The sequence below is a fragment of the Silurus meridionalis genome, chromosome 17 (genome assembly GCF_014805685.1).
Source record: "Silurus meridionalis isolate SWU-2019-XX chromosome 17, ASM1480568v1, whole genome shotgun sequence".
NCBI lineage: Eukaryota > Metazoa > Chordata > Actinopteri > Siluriformes > Siluridae > Silurus > Silurus meridionalis.
In genome coordinates, this window is record NC_060900.1 from 20,230,562 (window position 1) to 20,248,022 (window position 17,461).

Here is a 17,461-nt window from a genome sequence, read left to right on the forward strand (position 1 = left end):
TTTGTTCTACATTGATTTTGCAATAAATATATCTATCAGTAAATCAATGAATAAACCAGCTGTGATTATGATAAAATTATATTAAGACAAATCTAGAAATGTTGCTGTACCTTACAGAAATATTGCTTTTTCAACAACAAATATTTCAAGGGCCAAAATCATTTCATCACTATATCTAAACAAAGTGTGGTATTTGTTTTCGATTACAGTGAGTTTCTCACTGTTTCTTTTTTTATTATAACACCGTAAAGTCTTCGTACACCTACACATTTGTTCCCTTACTCTTACATGAATATAGGCTTAAAACAGAGGCGAATGTAACTTACTATGTTACATAACTAAATAGAATCATCAGTACATAAATAACCATATAATAAAAAAGAAATTCGCACCCCCTTTCAACTTCTTCACACCTTATTTTGGTCACCTAAATGTAATAAATAATTTAAAAGGGTCAGTTTATTATTTAAACAATTATTCATTTCAAATCAACAAATTTAGTAGCTTTTTATTTTATAATTAGAACAATTAAATTTTGTACTATTTATTTTTTATTATTTGGGTCAGTTTATTTGTTTTGGGCTGAACTTGAAGTGTATTTGAAAGTATTTTTATTTGACTAAAGCTAGCATCTGAAAACGGAAAAGAAAAAAACAGGTGCCGTTTAGATAGAAAATCCCTTGACTCATTAAAGGATAAAATTCCTGTTACATGTCAACTGAACAGATGGAGGGAGTTTTTCCAATGTCACATTGAAGCCTTTATTCATGATTTAGATTAAAGCAGTAATTATATTGGCATGTACTATAGTAATCTATAGTACATGTACTATTGGCATGTACTGCAAAGTAAAAGTGCCTAAATATAAATGCAGGTAATATAGCAACAACTATTAATTTTACTACAGTAAACAATAAAACAATATTTCTGTGTAATTAAAAAATTTCTCTGTTTAATTTCAAAATGGTAGTCTTTATTTTAAGTGCACTGTATTTATGTACAACAGCACAAAGCATGAAAGACGTTTGTGTTTAGGGTCTTGTGTATAGTTATTTTAATAGACCTTTTTGTAACATTGTTCATGAAAATGACCTACAAATCGGTCTATAGTTCTATATATAGAAATGACGTGCTGTGTTGTGGCTATGCTTTAGATGGAAGAATGAAACAGGTTGTGGGCAGTGGGGCCTCCGGAGCAGTTATCTTTTTCCACTCTCATTCCGTAGAACCGTATTCTAAAGAAACTTCTTTCTTGTTTTTCACTTGTTCTTTTTTTTGCTTTTCGCTTTTAGCATCTGATTCCAGTGCTTATATTTATCTTATATTTCATTTAATAATATTTTGCAAGTACATCTACAATATGGTGATATTTTGGTCTTTATTCTCACTATGAAACAACAGGAGCATATCGTCAGCTATTTGAACTCAACGTTGCTATTTAATTTTTTTTAGGTAATTTAATACGGCTCAAAGATTGAAATTAAAATTCAAGTCCCAGTGCTGCCAAGCTACAAATTTTGGGCCCTTTCTAACAACAAGAAAAATATCTTTACTCATTGATGTAGATCTGATACATGTTAACATTTGAAAAGATCTTAATGCTAAAAATTTTTTACATAATTAACATACTCATGAATTAGTTCGGACAATGAAGCAAATAGTTTGAGCAGCAGCTCCTTTGTCTTATTTCTCTCATAATATATTTAACTTTTTGCTGCAAATGAATGGACACTGGCTCTGAAAAGCATAGCATAAGAACCAGAGGAACCAGAAAATTACATCACATTTCAACACAGTCTCACGGCATTTTCTGATATAGTCACGTACTTTTATGCACATGAATTTCCCTCTGTTTTCATGTCACTTAGCATGACAACCTCTTGAAAGAAAAGGTGTGTTCCTATGTTATAAGAGTTCTAAATTCTTGATGTTATTTCAGCCTGCATTTTGGGCTTGTTCTACATGTCTGGAAAGGTCTGAGTCAAGGTGTGCCCTTCATCCAAGCAAACTGCAATGAGGACACCAGTTTGCCATGCACAGTCAGTGATCAAAGTAGCAGTTACCGCTATATGGTTTGGTACAGAAATGAAACCGCCATAATAAAAAGAAATGTAAATACAGTGACATTTTATAACAAGTCATCTCCTGCATCTCTGGGAGTTCAAGGTGCACTGGTGCTACAGAATGTGAAGCCTTCAGATTCTGGACTCTACCAGTGCTTTTTGGCTGCAAACGTTGGCCATAAAGACATGCAGTCAAATGTCTTGCTCAAAGTTTCAGGTGTGTGTAAGTTCACTCTGACTATACTTCTATATCATATGTCTACAGTTTGTCTAATTCATCATGTAAGAAATAAAACTTCCTATTAAACAAGTTGGTTCTTTCTTAATCTTAATAAAACAAACAACCAAGAAACCAAAACCTCATTAGGCCATTTGTCCTGAAAAGTTGAAGTGACAGTTTTATCTATGATTGTTTCAAAATTCTGACACTAATGAGTTAGTGTTATAAATATTATTTCAATGTTACATGCAATATCATGCAATACGTTTTACATATTAAACATATACAGTTTTCAACTGTAGGTTACTGTGCAAAGTGTTCCTATATATTTGTAATAGTTAAATCATCCTCTCATTTCCAGAGTGCCCGACTGTCAGTCCATTCTGGACTACAACTGGAAAACTGTGCATTCCTAATGTAGTAGAAGTTCCTCTTCTGTGGTCTTTGCTTGGTTTTAGTTTTTTCAGCCTGGCAAAAATCCTTTTCTGCACTATAACTGTCATAGTGAGTACACAGAACATCAAATTTTTTTTTACACGAAATGATAATGATATGCGATCTATTAATTGTGACCAAGTCGAATGCTTTACGTAATATGAAATGTTTTGTTGAGTTTATTTCTACATAGAACTGGTAATCATGCCATACATAGTGTGTTCATATAGTCATGTGTAGTCATAATATAAATACATTTACACCAACCAGGCATTACATTATGACATTATATCATAATGATCGGTGAGTAAATAACACTAACTATCTTTTCATCATGGCACCTGTTAGTGTGTGGGATATATTAGGCAGCAAATGAACATTTTGTCCCCAATGTTGATGTGTTTGAAGCAGGAAAAATGGGCCAGTGTAAGGATTTGAGTGAGTTTGACAAGAGCGAAATAGTGATGTCTAGACAACTGGGTCAGAGAATCTCCGAAACTCAAAAAGCTCTTGTGGGCTGTTCCCAGTCTGAAGTGGTCAGTATCTATTAAAAGTGGTCCAAGGTAAGAACAGTGGTGTACCAGCAACAGGGTCATGGGCAACCAAGGCACATTCATGCATGTGCGAAGCGAAGGCCGACCCGTGTGGTCCAATCCAACAGACGAGCAAATGTAGCTCAAATTGCTGAAGAAATAAATAGGCAGGTGGTCATAATGTTATGCCTCATCATTGCCTGGTCAGTGTATAAGCCTATTTAAATGTATGGTTCAAATAGTTTGTTCCAAGCTGAAGTATGATTATACAAAAAGGAAGCTTGCAAATCATTGCACTTGTACCTTTTACTATATAGAGGCAAGCTTTTGTTTTGCATACTGATCGTGTTGTTTATGCTTAGATTTGCAAGAAGCAGAGAGGAAGTGAAGCAAGAAGCAGAAGCAAAAGTGGGAGACGGAGAAGTGATTCTTACAAACACAGAAACATAAAGCACATCTGAATCCACTACCAACCTGCAAGAATTCGGATCCCCAAAGATTCAAATTAGTCCAGTCCCTTCAGGAAAGTACTCCTAACATCAACTTATGTGTATAAAAGTCACCTGTAACACAATCAATCTCTTCCATTCAAATCTCCCCACCACCATGGACAAAACCAAAGATCTGTCAAAGGACATAATGGGCTGCAAGACCATCAGCAAAAAGCTAGTGACAAAGAAACAACTGCAATAATTTGAAAATGGAAGAAGTACAAGATAACAATCAATCGCCCTCGCTCTGCAGGTACTTGCAAGAACTCACCTCATGGGCTAAGGATATTCTGAGAAAGGTAAGGGATCAGCCCAGAATTACACAGAAGGAGCTTGTTAATGATCTCAAGGGAACTGAGACCATAGTCATCATGAAAACCATGGTCAAGAAGGCACATGTACAGGCCATCTAAAGTTTGCAAATGAACACCTGAATGATTCAGAGAAGGCTTTGGAGAATGTGATGTGATCAGATGTGATGAAAAGTAGCCTCAATTACTTTACTCACCATGTTTAGAGGCAGAGAAATTATGAATATTACCCCAGGAACACCATCTCCACTGTCAAACATAGTGGTGGAAACTTCACAGCATGAACACAACCATGTACCGTAGACCCTTAGATTAAAACCCACAGGTCTCAGACAGAACAATAAAGATGGGTCTTGGATGGAACTTCCAGCACGACATTGACCCAAACCATAAGGCCAAGGCAACAATCAGATGGACATGAAATTCTCATTTTATTTGATGATTTTGTTTGCAACAACATACCAGAAGGCTTCTAAAAGAAAACCTGATTAGTTTAACACAAGTATTTCCTGTGTTGGTTTGTTTATCATGCGTTTTAGTCACCTATTCCTGTGTTCTGCTTAAGTGACAATGAGAATGTGTGACTTTTCTTTTTCTTTTAGTTTTTGTGGTTCACATGCTGTGTTTCCGCAATAGGACCCTGTGTGTGTGTGTGTGTGGGGTGGGTGCTTTGTGCAACACATATTTTTAACTGTCGTTTTCATACATTTAGAGCTCTGAAAGCTGAGTTCACTTGCACTTTATGCAAGCACAACACAGTGAATGCAATAAAATAATGAATTCAATTAATAAATAACATTTAAATAACCATTTTTTGTAATAAAATTGACTCCCAAATTATCATCACTATTCTAAAATTCCAAACATTCAGTAAATTGACTAAATATTAGAGTATTGGTCTGGGAATAAATCTATTATTTATTTCACACAGCAAATTTTTTTAGTAAGAACAGATTAAGTAATAATCCCAGAAGAAAGCTACAGAAAGCTAAATACCAAACTTCTCAATCTTAATAAGTAAGGATACTTATTAAGGTGCTTCATTGCTTGACTGGTTGGACGTTTTAATTGTCTCAATGAAAATAAATAATAATGGAAATACCATACAATGTTTGAGTTACAAGATTTGTACATGATTTAAACTAAATGTATATTCATTTTGTTGTTATAGTACATCTTATATATGGTGTATACTGCATGCTTTAGAGATACAGTATGTGGAAATTTTGGTAGGAAGAAGAGTAATGAGTGCTGCATCAGATAACCTGACCTGCACAATCATCTAATCTAAATGCAGCTGACATGGTTTGGGATTAGTTAGCAGAGAGAGTGAAGGAAAAGCACTCAACACCTCTGGAAACATTGTAAAATCATTACAGGTGACTACCTCAAGAATCTAATGAGAGAATGTTATGAGTTTGCCAATATAATATATCTAATATAATATAACAAATAATATAAATGTAGCTACTTTGGACAATCTAAAATATAAAACATTCTGGTTTGTTTAACACTTTTTTGTTTAACAAATTATTTACTAAATAATTAATACATGTTCTTTCATAGTTTTGATGTCTTAAGTATTATGTACAAAAATATGTTGAAAATAAAAATAAAAATAAAAAAACACAGAAAAATAAGCTGTGTCTTACTTAATTAAAAGGTTAAAGCAAAGTGCATTTTGACTGACTGACACTTATTAGGCCAGCAGTGAAGAAATGCTGCAAAGGTGAAAGTGCCACATTCTTACCATTTCCAAGCACTTTTTTCAATCAATAATTTCCTTATTATTTAATAGCTAAATGGTATCTTAATAGTAATTGAGGTTCTGAAATGTTACTGTACTATTGTACCAAAATAATATACATTTAAATCATGCACAAATACTGAAAACTTTTTTTTTTGTTTTCATCATGATTCAATCTGTGAGCAGCAGTATGGTTTCATGCAGAGGAAGAGCACCACAGACGCATAATTTGCTTTGAGAATGTTGAAGGACAAGTATTGTGTATTTGTGAATTTAGAGAAAGCGTACGATAGGGTGTTGAGCGAGGAGTTGTGGTAATGTATGAGGAAGTCAGGTGTGTCAGAGAAGAATGTGAGGGTGGTTTAGGACAAATGAGGACAGTGTGACAGCAGTGATGTGTGCAGTAGGAACAACAGACTGGTTCAAGGATCGGCTCTGAGCCCTTTCCTGTTTGCAGTGGTGATGGACAGGTTGATGGACGAGGTCAGACAGAAGTCTCCATGGACTATAATGTTTGCGGATGATATTGTGATTTGTGGTGAGAGTAGTGAGCAGGTTGAGAAGAGCCTGTAGGGGTGGAGGTACATGCTGGAGAGTAGGGGAATGAAAGATGAGGTTGAGGTTTTTGTTGGGAGTGACGAGGATGGACAGGATTAGAAAAGATTTTATTAGAGGGACAGCACATGTAGAACGTTTTGGAGAGAAGGTGAGGGAGGTGCGATTGAGATGGTTTGGACATGTGCAGAGGGGGGACATGGGGTATATCGGTAAGAGAATGCTGAGGATGGAGCCACCAGGAAGGAGAAGAAGAGGAAGGCCAAGGAGGCGGTTTTAATTGTGGTGAGGGAAGACATGCAGGTAGTTGGGATGAAAGGATCAGATGTAGAGGACAGAGGGGTATGGAAACGGAGGATCCGCTGTGGCGAACCCTAATGGGAGAAGCCGAAAGAAGTAGAAGAAGAAGAAGAGTTTATTATGATTCAACCCAGCCATTAGGGTTGCACAAGCCAGTGCAGTCTTAGTGCCGGTCCCAAGCCAAGGAGGAGGTTTATGGATGCGGTGAGGGAAGACATGCAGGTAGTTAGTTTGAAAGAGGCAGATGTAGAGGACAGAGTAGTATGGAGAGGGATGATCCACTGTGGCGACCCCTAATGGGAGCAGCTGACAGAAGAAGAAGAAGGAGAAGTTTTCATTATGATTCGGGTTCATTAAAACAGTTATACAGTTTATAAATATTTGTTTGTAAAATCATGATGATGGAAACCCCATGAGCTGCAAATGGCCTAATAACACCTGTAAAAACCTGGCCAATATTTTGAACAAGTTTAAATGTTTTGTTTGTTTTGCTTAAAAATAGTTTTTATAACTTAATACCGTGGTTCTGAGAGATGACTGGGCTGGGTGATGAGTACTAGTGATAGACGCCTGTTTAATTTGGGTGCAGGAAGTACAGGTCTGCTGGAGCTGCTGCAAACCAACCAACCAACCCTGGGTGCGCAAAAAGCTGGAAAATGACGCGACTGAGCATTGCTTTGAGTGAGTAATTTTTCCAGTTATATTTGCGATAAAAAAAAAAAAAAAAAAAAAAACCAACAGTAAAAACCCGGGGATTTTCCATTTTGACGAATGTAAACAACGAAAACGAAACCAAAAAAACAAAACAAAAGCGCAGGCGCAGTTTGCACACTGCAGGAATATGCAAAATACGTATACTGGTTGTTATAAAGAAATTGATGCATTGAATGATCCTATCATGTGAATCAATTTGAAGTATTGATTTCGTTCTTTCCAGTTGTGAACCTGCTCGAGCTGTGTATGTCTTCACGGGAAAATAAGAGCTTCACTGAAATCCCATGCCAAGCAAAACGTGAATCAGAAGTTCAGTATCGGAGAATCACCTGGTACAAGGTATTAAAAAAAATGTTATTAGCAGAGAGACAAAAGAACAGCGGAAAATGGTTCAGATTCACGTTCTATCAAACCATAGCAAAACAACTGACAGGAAGAGATCACTGACATTGTATAACCTACTGATTATGACATTTCTGCGTTGTAAGATGTGGAAATGCAGCCATTGAATACACTCATGTGCAATTAGAGGTTTTAGACTACAATTTATTTGAATTTAGGATCTTTTATATAACAGCTTATAATATAACAATGGAATGCACAACTCCGTTTGCCCGACTTTGTTTACAGCGAGTCTGATATTTATAGACCTTCCGCAGGACCCGGCTGTGCCTCTCGACCAATCAATGTCGATAGAGGCGGGGCTTCGGTTTTAAATTCTTTTTACTTCAGGAGTAACAACAACTGTTTGGAGCCATAGCACTCATATTAATATGGCATCATGCATGCTGCCCCATTATGGTGCAACAAATAGAAAGACAATTCAAATAAATAATTTTTAGAAAAAAAATGAATTTTTGATTGATATTTCAGTGAAATGTAAAACATACTTAATTGATAATGAAGGCTTTCTGAAGAGGAACATTTGTTACAATTCAATGTCTTCCTTTGCCAGACTTTATGACTGAGCCTCTACTGTCTGGAAGCATTATACATTTTTTAAATATTTGATTGAATCTTTTTTTTACAGGTACAAAAGGGGTCTGAAGTGTTAACTGGTCTTGTAACAAAAGACCTGCATACACAGAAAACTGTCCTCTATAAATTTGTTAACCGGTCGTATGAAGTGAAAGATGATTACTCTTTGCTGTTCCCCAATGCTGGGCAGAGTGACTGTGGTCATTACCGCTGCACTCTGTGGCCTCCCGTAGGTCATTACATCCAGGAGGGCGACTACGAGTTGTATGCACTAGGTAATTCTTACTTATTCTCAATGTTATCATTATAGTCCTTGAAATTATATCTGCTTCAATTAAAATATATTTCAAACATGCACTACTGGGTCTAGGTAATATATGATTTGGTGCTGTAGGTGTCAAAAATATGCATATGACAATACGATCTCTTTGCTTTAGTTTTAGTTTGGAAAGTTCTTTCTAAGGTTAGATATCATTACTAGTACATTACCCAATTTTGTCTTTTAATGACATTTCCAATGAAATAAATTTAGTTTCTTGTTAAATATGCTTCTTTCTTTCCATAGTTTCTATGCAACATATCAGTGGAAGAGATTTTAGCAGAGTATTTAAAGATTTTTTTTTAATGCTTTATCTTAAACTTTAGCATGTTATTATATTCAGCAGTTTTTCTGTTTTGTTTTTTTGGCTGCTGGAAAATAGAATGTGCTTTCCTGTAACTTTAACTTGTTTTCATAATGAATAAAAAAAACAAGTGATTTCCCTAACGATCATATGTGTTAATAGGAAACTAAAACCACGCAGCAACCACAGACTGCAGACTGGTGCACAATAAAATTATTTAGAAGAATTTGTAAAAGCTTGAAGGATGTGTTCATACAAAATGCAGTAAATCAGACAGCTGCAAAGGTAACATAGCTAACAAGATACAAAACCTTAAGACCTCCAATTAGCATCATGCATACCTGGGGCCATTTTACAGAAATAGCTGTAAAAATCCTACTCTGTCACCATGACAACTATATTTCTCAAGGTGAATAGCATTTGTTCCTTTTTTTTAGAATTACAGGAGCATACAAACTTGCCTTAATAATCTAAACATCTTTCTAACATTACAATACCCTAAACATGGTGTAACATCTTGAATGTTTTCTTCACTAGTTAGACGAATGTGTATTTCAACGTTAGCTTGCTTGATAGCAATAACTTGCAAAATCGTCTTACATTTATTTGCATTTTAAGATGGGAAAATAAACAGTAAATGTTTAGTATTGAAATATTGATTAACTGCTTAACTAAGCAGTATTTAGCAAGAATGCAGTTATAAATGCATGACCCTGAATTAATATTTTTCTTTAACAATATGTTTAGTGTCACTGTCTGATAGTTTATTGTGAGCATAATGTGCTATGCTGACATTTACTTGTTATTTTGGGATGTAAATATATTAAAACATTATTAAAATGTGGTGATATAGATATTGAAATATCCTGTGTCAGATGTTTTCACTCAGAAAATACTTTGGAGGCATAAATTATATGTGAAAAATTTGCATAATGTAAATGCCGCATCTAATTAATGTACCTTAGCAGTTGCATAACTCAGGTCTGATTATGAATAATTTTCACCATTTAAATGCTGGAAAAAAAAAACGTTTATTCTGCTAGTCTATTATAAGGAAATTGCTGGAATTAACTCAAAATTATTTCTATGAGAATATGTTAATTAGCAACTGCTTCAGTGTCATTAGAACCAATTTTTAAATGAAATCTTTGATTATTACATTATTTATTGTGAACTAACTTTCAAACATTTTTACATTTTTCATGTATTTAAACTTTTTAAAGTATTTTCATTTTGGGAATCCACTATTGGAAAATTGTTTTGTTCCTCAATACTTTAAAGTGAATACATGTATTGTATTTGGAAAATGCTCTCATACAGAGCAATTTATAATCTCATTTATACAGCTAAACATTTGAGGGTCCAACTGTGGCAGATAGGTGGTGCTAAGATCTAAAAACATGACCTTCAGATGAAAAATCTAACACTTTTAGCTGCCACTTTCAAATTGCATTAATTGATAATCTGTCCTGAGACCATGAGCATAACCCCATGGTTCCAATTAGAGTTTGCATGGAGATAAAGGTACTCTCCTGTGTGTAACAATAGAAATCTCGCTCCTAAAGTTATGCTGCCCAGGAATATCGCATACAATTATTCAAATATAGTTCTCATAGTTCAGTAAATGTATTTTTGATACTTAAATACTTTTAAAAAGTAAGTATTGTTGAGTTTCATTCAACTAGAAATGTCTAAGGAGTACTTGAAGTAATATTAAGCAAGGGACATATAACAAGGGCTATGTATTTTTATTCAAGTACAGTAATTTGCACAACACTACTATCAAATTAAGAGCCATTTCAAATGAAACATTACGTAAAGTTGTATCTGTGTGCTGTTAGGTAGCAGATATCTAGGTAATACTTCATTTTGTACTAGGTTTAATTGAGAGATGATAATGTAAGAAGAAGAAGATATTATGCCTAAATGAATTAGGATTTCCCACTGCATGTATCTGATTAAACATTATGTTCCTAAAACAAATGCTTCAGGTTGTTAAATGATCTTAAGTCTTTTCTATATGTGGTCTTTAGCCTTTTTGTGTACAAATGAACATGATCAATCTGTTAGTTAAAAACTCAATTGTAGCCATTTTGACACAGATTAATGCTTTCAATTTATTTGTTGGTTTGTGTTTTACAATCAGGTTGCTCCAGACATCCTCAGCAAACTACAACTCTCCCAGGTGAAAAAAGCACACTGAGCTTGTTTAATCTTCCTGTGATTCTTGCAATCTCAATTTTGCTTGCTGTTGGTAATATAGGAATTGTTTATCTCAGCTGCAAAAAGATAATACAGAATAAAAAGAAAAAGCCAGATATGGAATATATGTGAAGGTGTGATAATGGTTTTAACCTAGTGTTCTATTGTCTGGGTAAACATATTGTTTTAATCAATAAAACGCACCTTTTTTTCTGTCATATACACTTGCCCAAACAGTCTATGTAATAAAAATATTATATAATGTTATTTTACTGTATATGTATTGTATATGTATTTTATTAATCTAATTTAAAAAATATGTTCATGATTCTATATTTATGTTAACAATAAAAATAATTGTCCTTTGGTATTCTTTCACATCTGTATTGTCTGTATTGTCTTGTATAGTCTGTTTTTGTCTTGTCGTGTCTGTTTTGTCATGTATAGGTTTTATTCATGTCTGTACTTTTGAGAGTAACAAACAGCTGGAACCAAATTCCTTGTGTGTGTCAACACACTTGGCCAATAAACCTGATTCTGATTCTGATTCTGATGATTTAAAGATATCTTCAGAGAATGTTTTTTCCAATTATTATTATTATTATTATTGTTATTATTATTACTATTTCTATTATTATTATTAATATTATCATTACCATCATCATTATCATCATCATCATTATCATCATCATTATTATCATCTTCTCTAGAAATGTGTACAAAGAAGTCATTTCATTATAACTGCTTTTAAATTTTCAAATGAGCTGCCAAAACTACACTGATAGAACGCAACGTGTTTCTATTACATAAACTGCTGTTTTTACATTATTTTTTTCCATTATGCTGTTACTTACATTTTACAAATAGCGTTTTTCCACACTTCACAAAAGAAGCAGAAACATTTCCTCTTCCTCACTCACGTTACCTTCTCACTTCCTTAAACGATGCCTCATCCGAACTTAGAACATAGTAGTATGTACAACTTGTGAAATATGAAGACCTACGAACTTAGCAAAATTCTTGGTAAGCAAAAAGATTTCTGTTTAACTATTTTTTTTTTTTCATTTTATGTATAGTCTTAATGCTACAAAAGGCTAAAAAAAAAAAATAAAAATTAGTTAATACAAAGGCCTGATTATTATTTGTAATTAAATCCGTAAATGCTTAAGTCAAACGTGGATAGTATGTTAAAAGAGGGTTTTTTACAGGTTTGGCATTACTGGGTTTGTCTGGGTTTTTTAATCTCTGTAGTTTACTAATGTTAGCAGGGAGCCATGCGATAAAAGTCATGGCTGAGACAATAATAAAGTCATGTTCGAGATACTGTAATAGCACTTTGGTCTATTTAGACCAGTTTCGGTACATTTATACTGCATTTCTCAGTAATGGTTCAACGAATGACACAATCTAAATATAAGTAAAACCAGGTTGTGGTCAACAGTTTCCTTCTTATACTACTTTGAAATGACACCTACCTATTTATTCTCAGGAAACATACAGTGCATTTAACGAGAAAAGTCTATTTTTTCTGCTTGAATCTTGACATTTTTGTAACTGTTTCTCCAGCCTTGTGTCTGGCTATATCCACAGCTCTGTGTTATGCCAGTGAAGAAACACATTTCACAGTCCAATCAGAGTTCAACACTACCGCCACTTTACCCTGTGTTGCACTGAATAACAGTAATCATTACACATCCCTCACCTGGTACAAGGTACAATGCAATATTATAAACTAGTTTAAATAGACCTCTAAATCCGATTTACATTATTTTAACATACAGCAAGTGAATATATTTTATGAATGCTTTAGAGCTTGTAAATTTAGTGATTTGTGTGAGTGTTACATATGCACCCTGATGTATTTCTGTTTCCGGTATTTATCACAAATTATATCTTATAATTTATTTTTCAATAGGATTCTCCTACCAAAGAGGGCATTATTCGAATATCTACCAAGCTAACCACACCAGTGCTCTATAAGTACTATGAGAATCGTACAGATGTGTCCCTTACAAATGAAGGTTCGCTTGTCCTGGAGATGGTTAATTTTTCACAAGCAGGAACGTACAAATGCTACCTGGCTGGAAAAGTTGGACACAGAAATAATGTGTCATATGTTATGCTAAGTGTGACAGGTAAGTTTGTATGAATGTGAATCACTTTTAGTATGACTGTGATAGAATTAGAACTTAAAACTTCCCTTTTTGCTTTACCAAGTACTAATACTTCCTAACTATGGATTGATGTATAAATTCCCATTGTAATTCTAATCAACCCAATGAGCCAGATAGAACCACAGTTATATACATAGCTTTTTGTGCCAAACTAAGATGCTTTTCATGTTATTTTCTGGCTCATCATCTGCCCTGCCTTTCACTTACAGTATGTATTACATTGTCATTACCTGGTACAAGGTATTTTGCAAATATATATATATATATATATATATATATATATATATATATATATATATATATATATATATATATAATTGCCTGAATTCATGTATGTAAGCATATATTAAACTTCAGCAGAAAAACAAGTCAGTTATTTAAATGCCACCCCCCAGCTGGTTGTGCACTAAACAACAGCCTTTTTTGCATCTGCCTTCAAATGATGCTGTGTGCAAAAATGGCTTTTATTCCACAGTGATTGAAAAAACAATCTGATCTTGCTCACTGCCAACTCTTTATTCCAGTGTATCTTGCTCACTCTTGCAATTACCAAGTCTAAGTAACTGAGGCTTCTGGCTATCCTGTTCCTGCCACAAAAAAACAGCATAGTAACACATTTTGTTTACCCTCTGCTTTGACTTGAGTGCTAGAGGACGGATACTAATTAGTCAGCAGGTTTTACATAGCCTGCAAGCTTTGTTTTCCCATGTTATGTTGAAAAGACTCTGCATGTGCTGGATAAATTTGTTCTGTTCTCAGGCAATTTGTGCAATGATTATCGTCCATCAGCCTACTCTAAATGCTGTAGGCATGCGTTTGCACACGTGCACTTCGTGTAGTTCTGCGTATTGGGCTTTATGTTCTAGTTAGTTTTGTGTCATCTAATCTGAATTTATGTTGTTTTGTACAGTACCTACAGTACCTACTATATACAGTCAAAATTATAATTGAAGCCACTTTAAAATTGAATGCTTGGCAAACAAACAGCTCACCCTCCTGGCCAAGAATGCAAGAAGAGATGAAAGTTCACATATAGTTATAGGTTTTGGAATACAAGCATAATTATCTGCATCACAGTTCCAAGGTTAATTAGTAAGGTTTTGAGTTAATTTTATTTTTCATGTAAAAATTCACTTTATGTTTTGCAAGGGTTTTTTTTCTGGGTACTCCAGGGAGGGTTATTAAGATGTGTTTGGTTAGTAATACAAAATGTTGTAGTATTTGCAGTGTTGTAGTTTTTTCATTTAAATTGATTTAGGTCATTTTGTTTCAACAATTAAATCAGAGCAATTTTGCTCCCCATGAACTCCTATTCAATCACATAAGAAGCAGAAACCAGTTATCTGCAGTTCCGTATATTCTTCAATCTCTAGCGAAAAGCAAGCTTTTATCATGTTCATTATGTCTAGAATGTTTATTCAAATCAAGATTTTTTTTGTTTAATTTGTACTTAAATATTTTGTCATTGTTGTTTTATAACTTAGTTATTCGTTTCACTATATAGAGACTGTTTCAAAAACAACACCTACCACTCTGAATGTCACCACCGAGTTTACTCTTTATTCCACTGTACCTAACTCATCTGTACTGGCTCTCGCTGTGCCAGTGGATTTGAACCCATTATCTGTCCTGGTTGGATTCTTCAGCCTAAGTCTGAGCAAAGTTCTACTCTGTTTCATGTGTGTATGGGTAAGTGTTTTGTATTGTATACCTTTTTAACATGTAACAACTGTATTCAATAACATTCCAGTGCAACCATTTCAAGAAGCCTTCCATTGTCATTTATGGGGCTTCAATTAACATGGGACAACCTGAGGGATCAAATATTTAAGGAATAAATAAATAATTGTGACAGAAACAATAAAATAGAGACAATAGAATCAGTATGAGCATGTAAAGTAATTTATGTATAAATTACTGACCTCTTAAATGTTTTTAACAAAAGAAAAACAACTGAATGATGCTACTTGGTCATGGTCTAACTAAAATATTACTTTCCAAATTGTAAAAAATTCTATTAAAACCAATATTTTGTCTAAAATATATTAAGAATGTATATTATTGGCTCCTATATATTAAGTGTGTATTTTAGTGTTAGCTCTTTAGTATATTTGTGTTGGTATAGGCAAGCTACACAGACTTGAATGATGTCAAAAGTCATGTTTGCTAACTAGCAAGATAAGCCTGTTAGAATTATTAAACAATTTGAAGATTTTGTCAGAGGTACCACTGTCACATCTTAAGAAATTTTACAGGTATCCTACAAGATGGAAAAAATACATACAAAACCCCATAAAATAAATAAAAAATAAATGTTTCATATTATTGGATAAATATGTGCTAAATTTGTATTCCATAATCTAGACAACCAATCATTTTTTAGCATTATTCAGTGAAAGTTGTTCACTTTTCCTAGCTAAATTTAAAAAGAAAAATCACATTTTTTTAGATCATTGTAAATACATAAGTATGGTGTAATTAATAGTATACATTGTCTTTACGATCTTTTGGTTATATTTAATTTTGTTATTATTACATCAATTTACATTTCTACTGTGGAAACTGCACCACCTCAAAGTGCCATTTTACTGCTGACTCATCAACTTTAATTTCTATAGTTTCATGACAAATTGACCTTTACGTATTTATATTTTCCATTCTTTACAAATGGTGTGAAAAAAACATCTCGGCCTAAACGTCTTTTGTTTCTTCAGAAGGGTGTGAAAGTAGGTACAGACAGCTTTGATGACTAAAATATGATTAACCCTCTGCTCACCCACACTCAAATAACATTTCTTTCAGTAGAAGTGGAATTTTCTAATTAATTTTAAATATTTTCTTTTTAAAGCAATTAAAGAAGAGTTTTCAGTAATCATAACTGTGACATCAGGCTTTCAAGAATTTATATATAAAAAATATAGAAAGGCATAGAATTAATTCACATTAATTATATACTACTATCTTTTTTTTTTACAGGGTATGACAGTGTACAAGAAGCACCAGAGAAATAAATTATGGAGTTAACCAAGTAAGAGCAAAGAATTCCTGGACTTGCTGATAATACAGCATATACATTTTGGCCAGAGAAGAACTATTTAATTGTTATTCTTCATCTGATAATTCAGTGAACCAAACTGATTCATCAGCTGTAAATATTTATGATGCAGTAAGGATATTATAGTTTATGCATATATAATATTAAATAACATCAACATGTCTATCTAATTATCATAACTTTATAACTCTGCCACAATAGTATCATTATTTGCAAATTTGCACATTTGCCAATAAAGATAGTGAACATTTAGTTTTTGGGTTTAAAATATTTCAAAAACCTTAGGTTTATTTACAAAGCAGTAATTCAGTTTACAGCAGCCAATAAAGTTTCATGTAGCAAAATATGATCAAGAATTATGCCAATTTGCTATCTGTGTTGACGTTCCTATTCTTCACACTGTAGATAATGCTGAAGAATATATCTACCGAATCTACAAACATCTACATAATATAGAAATAAGCCACCAGATATAATATAGCATACAAAGATGCTGTGGCCCTACCTTAGAAAAAAAAAAGGTTCAATATGCTTGAATAAGCCAAGACTATTATACAATGACCTGCCATTGCCTTTCTACAAGCTATGAACTAATTTGAAATATGCATATTGATGTATTATTAGTTTTAACAAATTTTAAACTGTTACTTTCCAATTTCAACTGAGAAATATTTAATCACAACATTAGTACTATCACAATATAATTATAAGTACTGTTTCCATCCCTGAGTCAGTGTCTGAAATGATTTCCAGCTTCTTCCTCCACTGGAATATGGAAACAAGTCATGTTAATAAGGGAACAGTCACACAATTAAAGTTTAATTTTACAAATAGTTACAACTAGAGACGTCACCATCCAGTTGTGCAATTAAAGAGCTCTGTATTGTCGAATATTTTAGTGAAACATCTGGTTCTGTGATGAAAGAAAAACTACACTGGGTGTGAAAAATATTTTTGTTATAAAAAAATGTGTATTAACTTTGTATATGGCTCCAGGAAATACTTTATAATACATTATATTAACGTAGCTACTTAACAGCAATAAAGAACTGCTTGGGGA

At 33.6% G+C, this 17,461-nt stretch overlaps 1 protein-coding gene and 1 long non-coding RNA gene across 2 annotated transcripts; both read left to right on the forward strand.

Moving 5' to 3' along the window:
• Positions 1-3,244: 3,244 nt before the first annotated feature.
• On the forward strand, positions 3,245-3,696 carry LOC124399842. The gene is made up of 2 exons (XR_006928283.1): positions 3,245-3,281; positions 3,614-3,696. It is a non-coding gene; the product is annotated as an uncharacterized LOC124399842 (long non-coding RNA).
• Positions 3,697-6,039: 2,343 nt separating this feature from the next.
• On the forward strand, positions 6,040-17,461 carry LOC124399840. The gene is made up of 9 exons (XM_046871092.1): positions 6,040-6,283; positions 7,245-7,336; positions 7,593-7,708; positions 8,400-8,622; positions 11,117-12,195; positions 12,739-12,884; positions 13,088-13,307; positions 14,851-15,035; positions 16,323-17,461. The coding sequence occupies exons 5-9, from the start codon at positions 12,165-12,167 to the stop codon at positions 16,368-16,370; spliced, it is 630 nt and encodes a 209-aa protein (XP_046727048.1). The 5' UTR covers positions 6,040-6,283; positions 7,245-7,336; positions 7,593-7,708; positions 8,400-8,622; positions 11,117-12,164; the 3' UTR covers positions 16,371-17,461.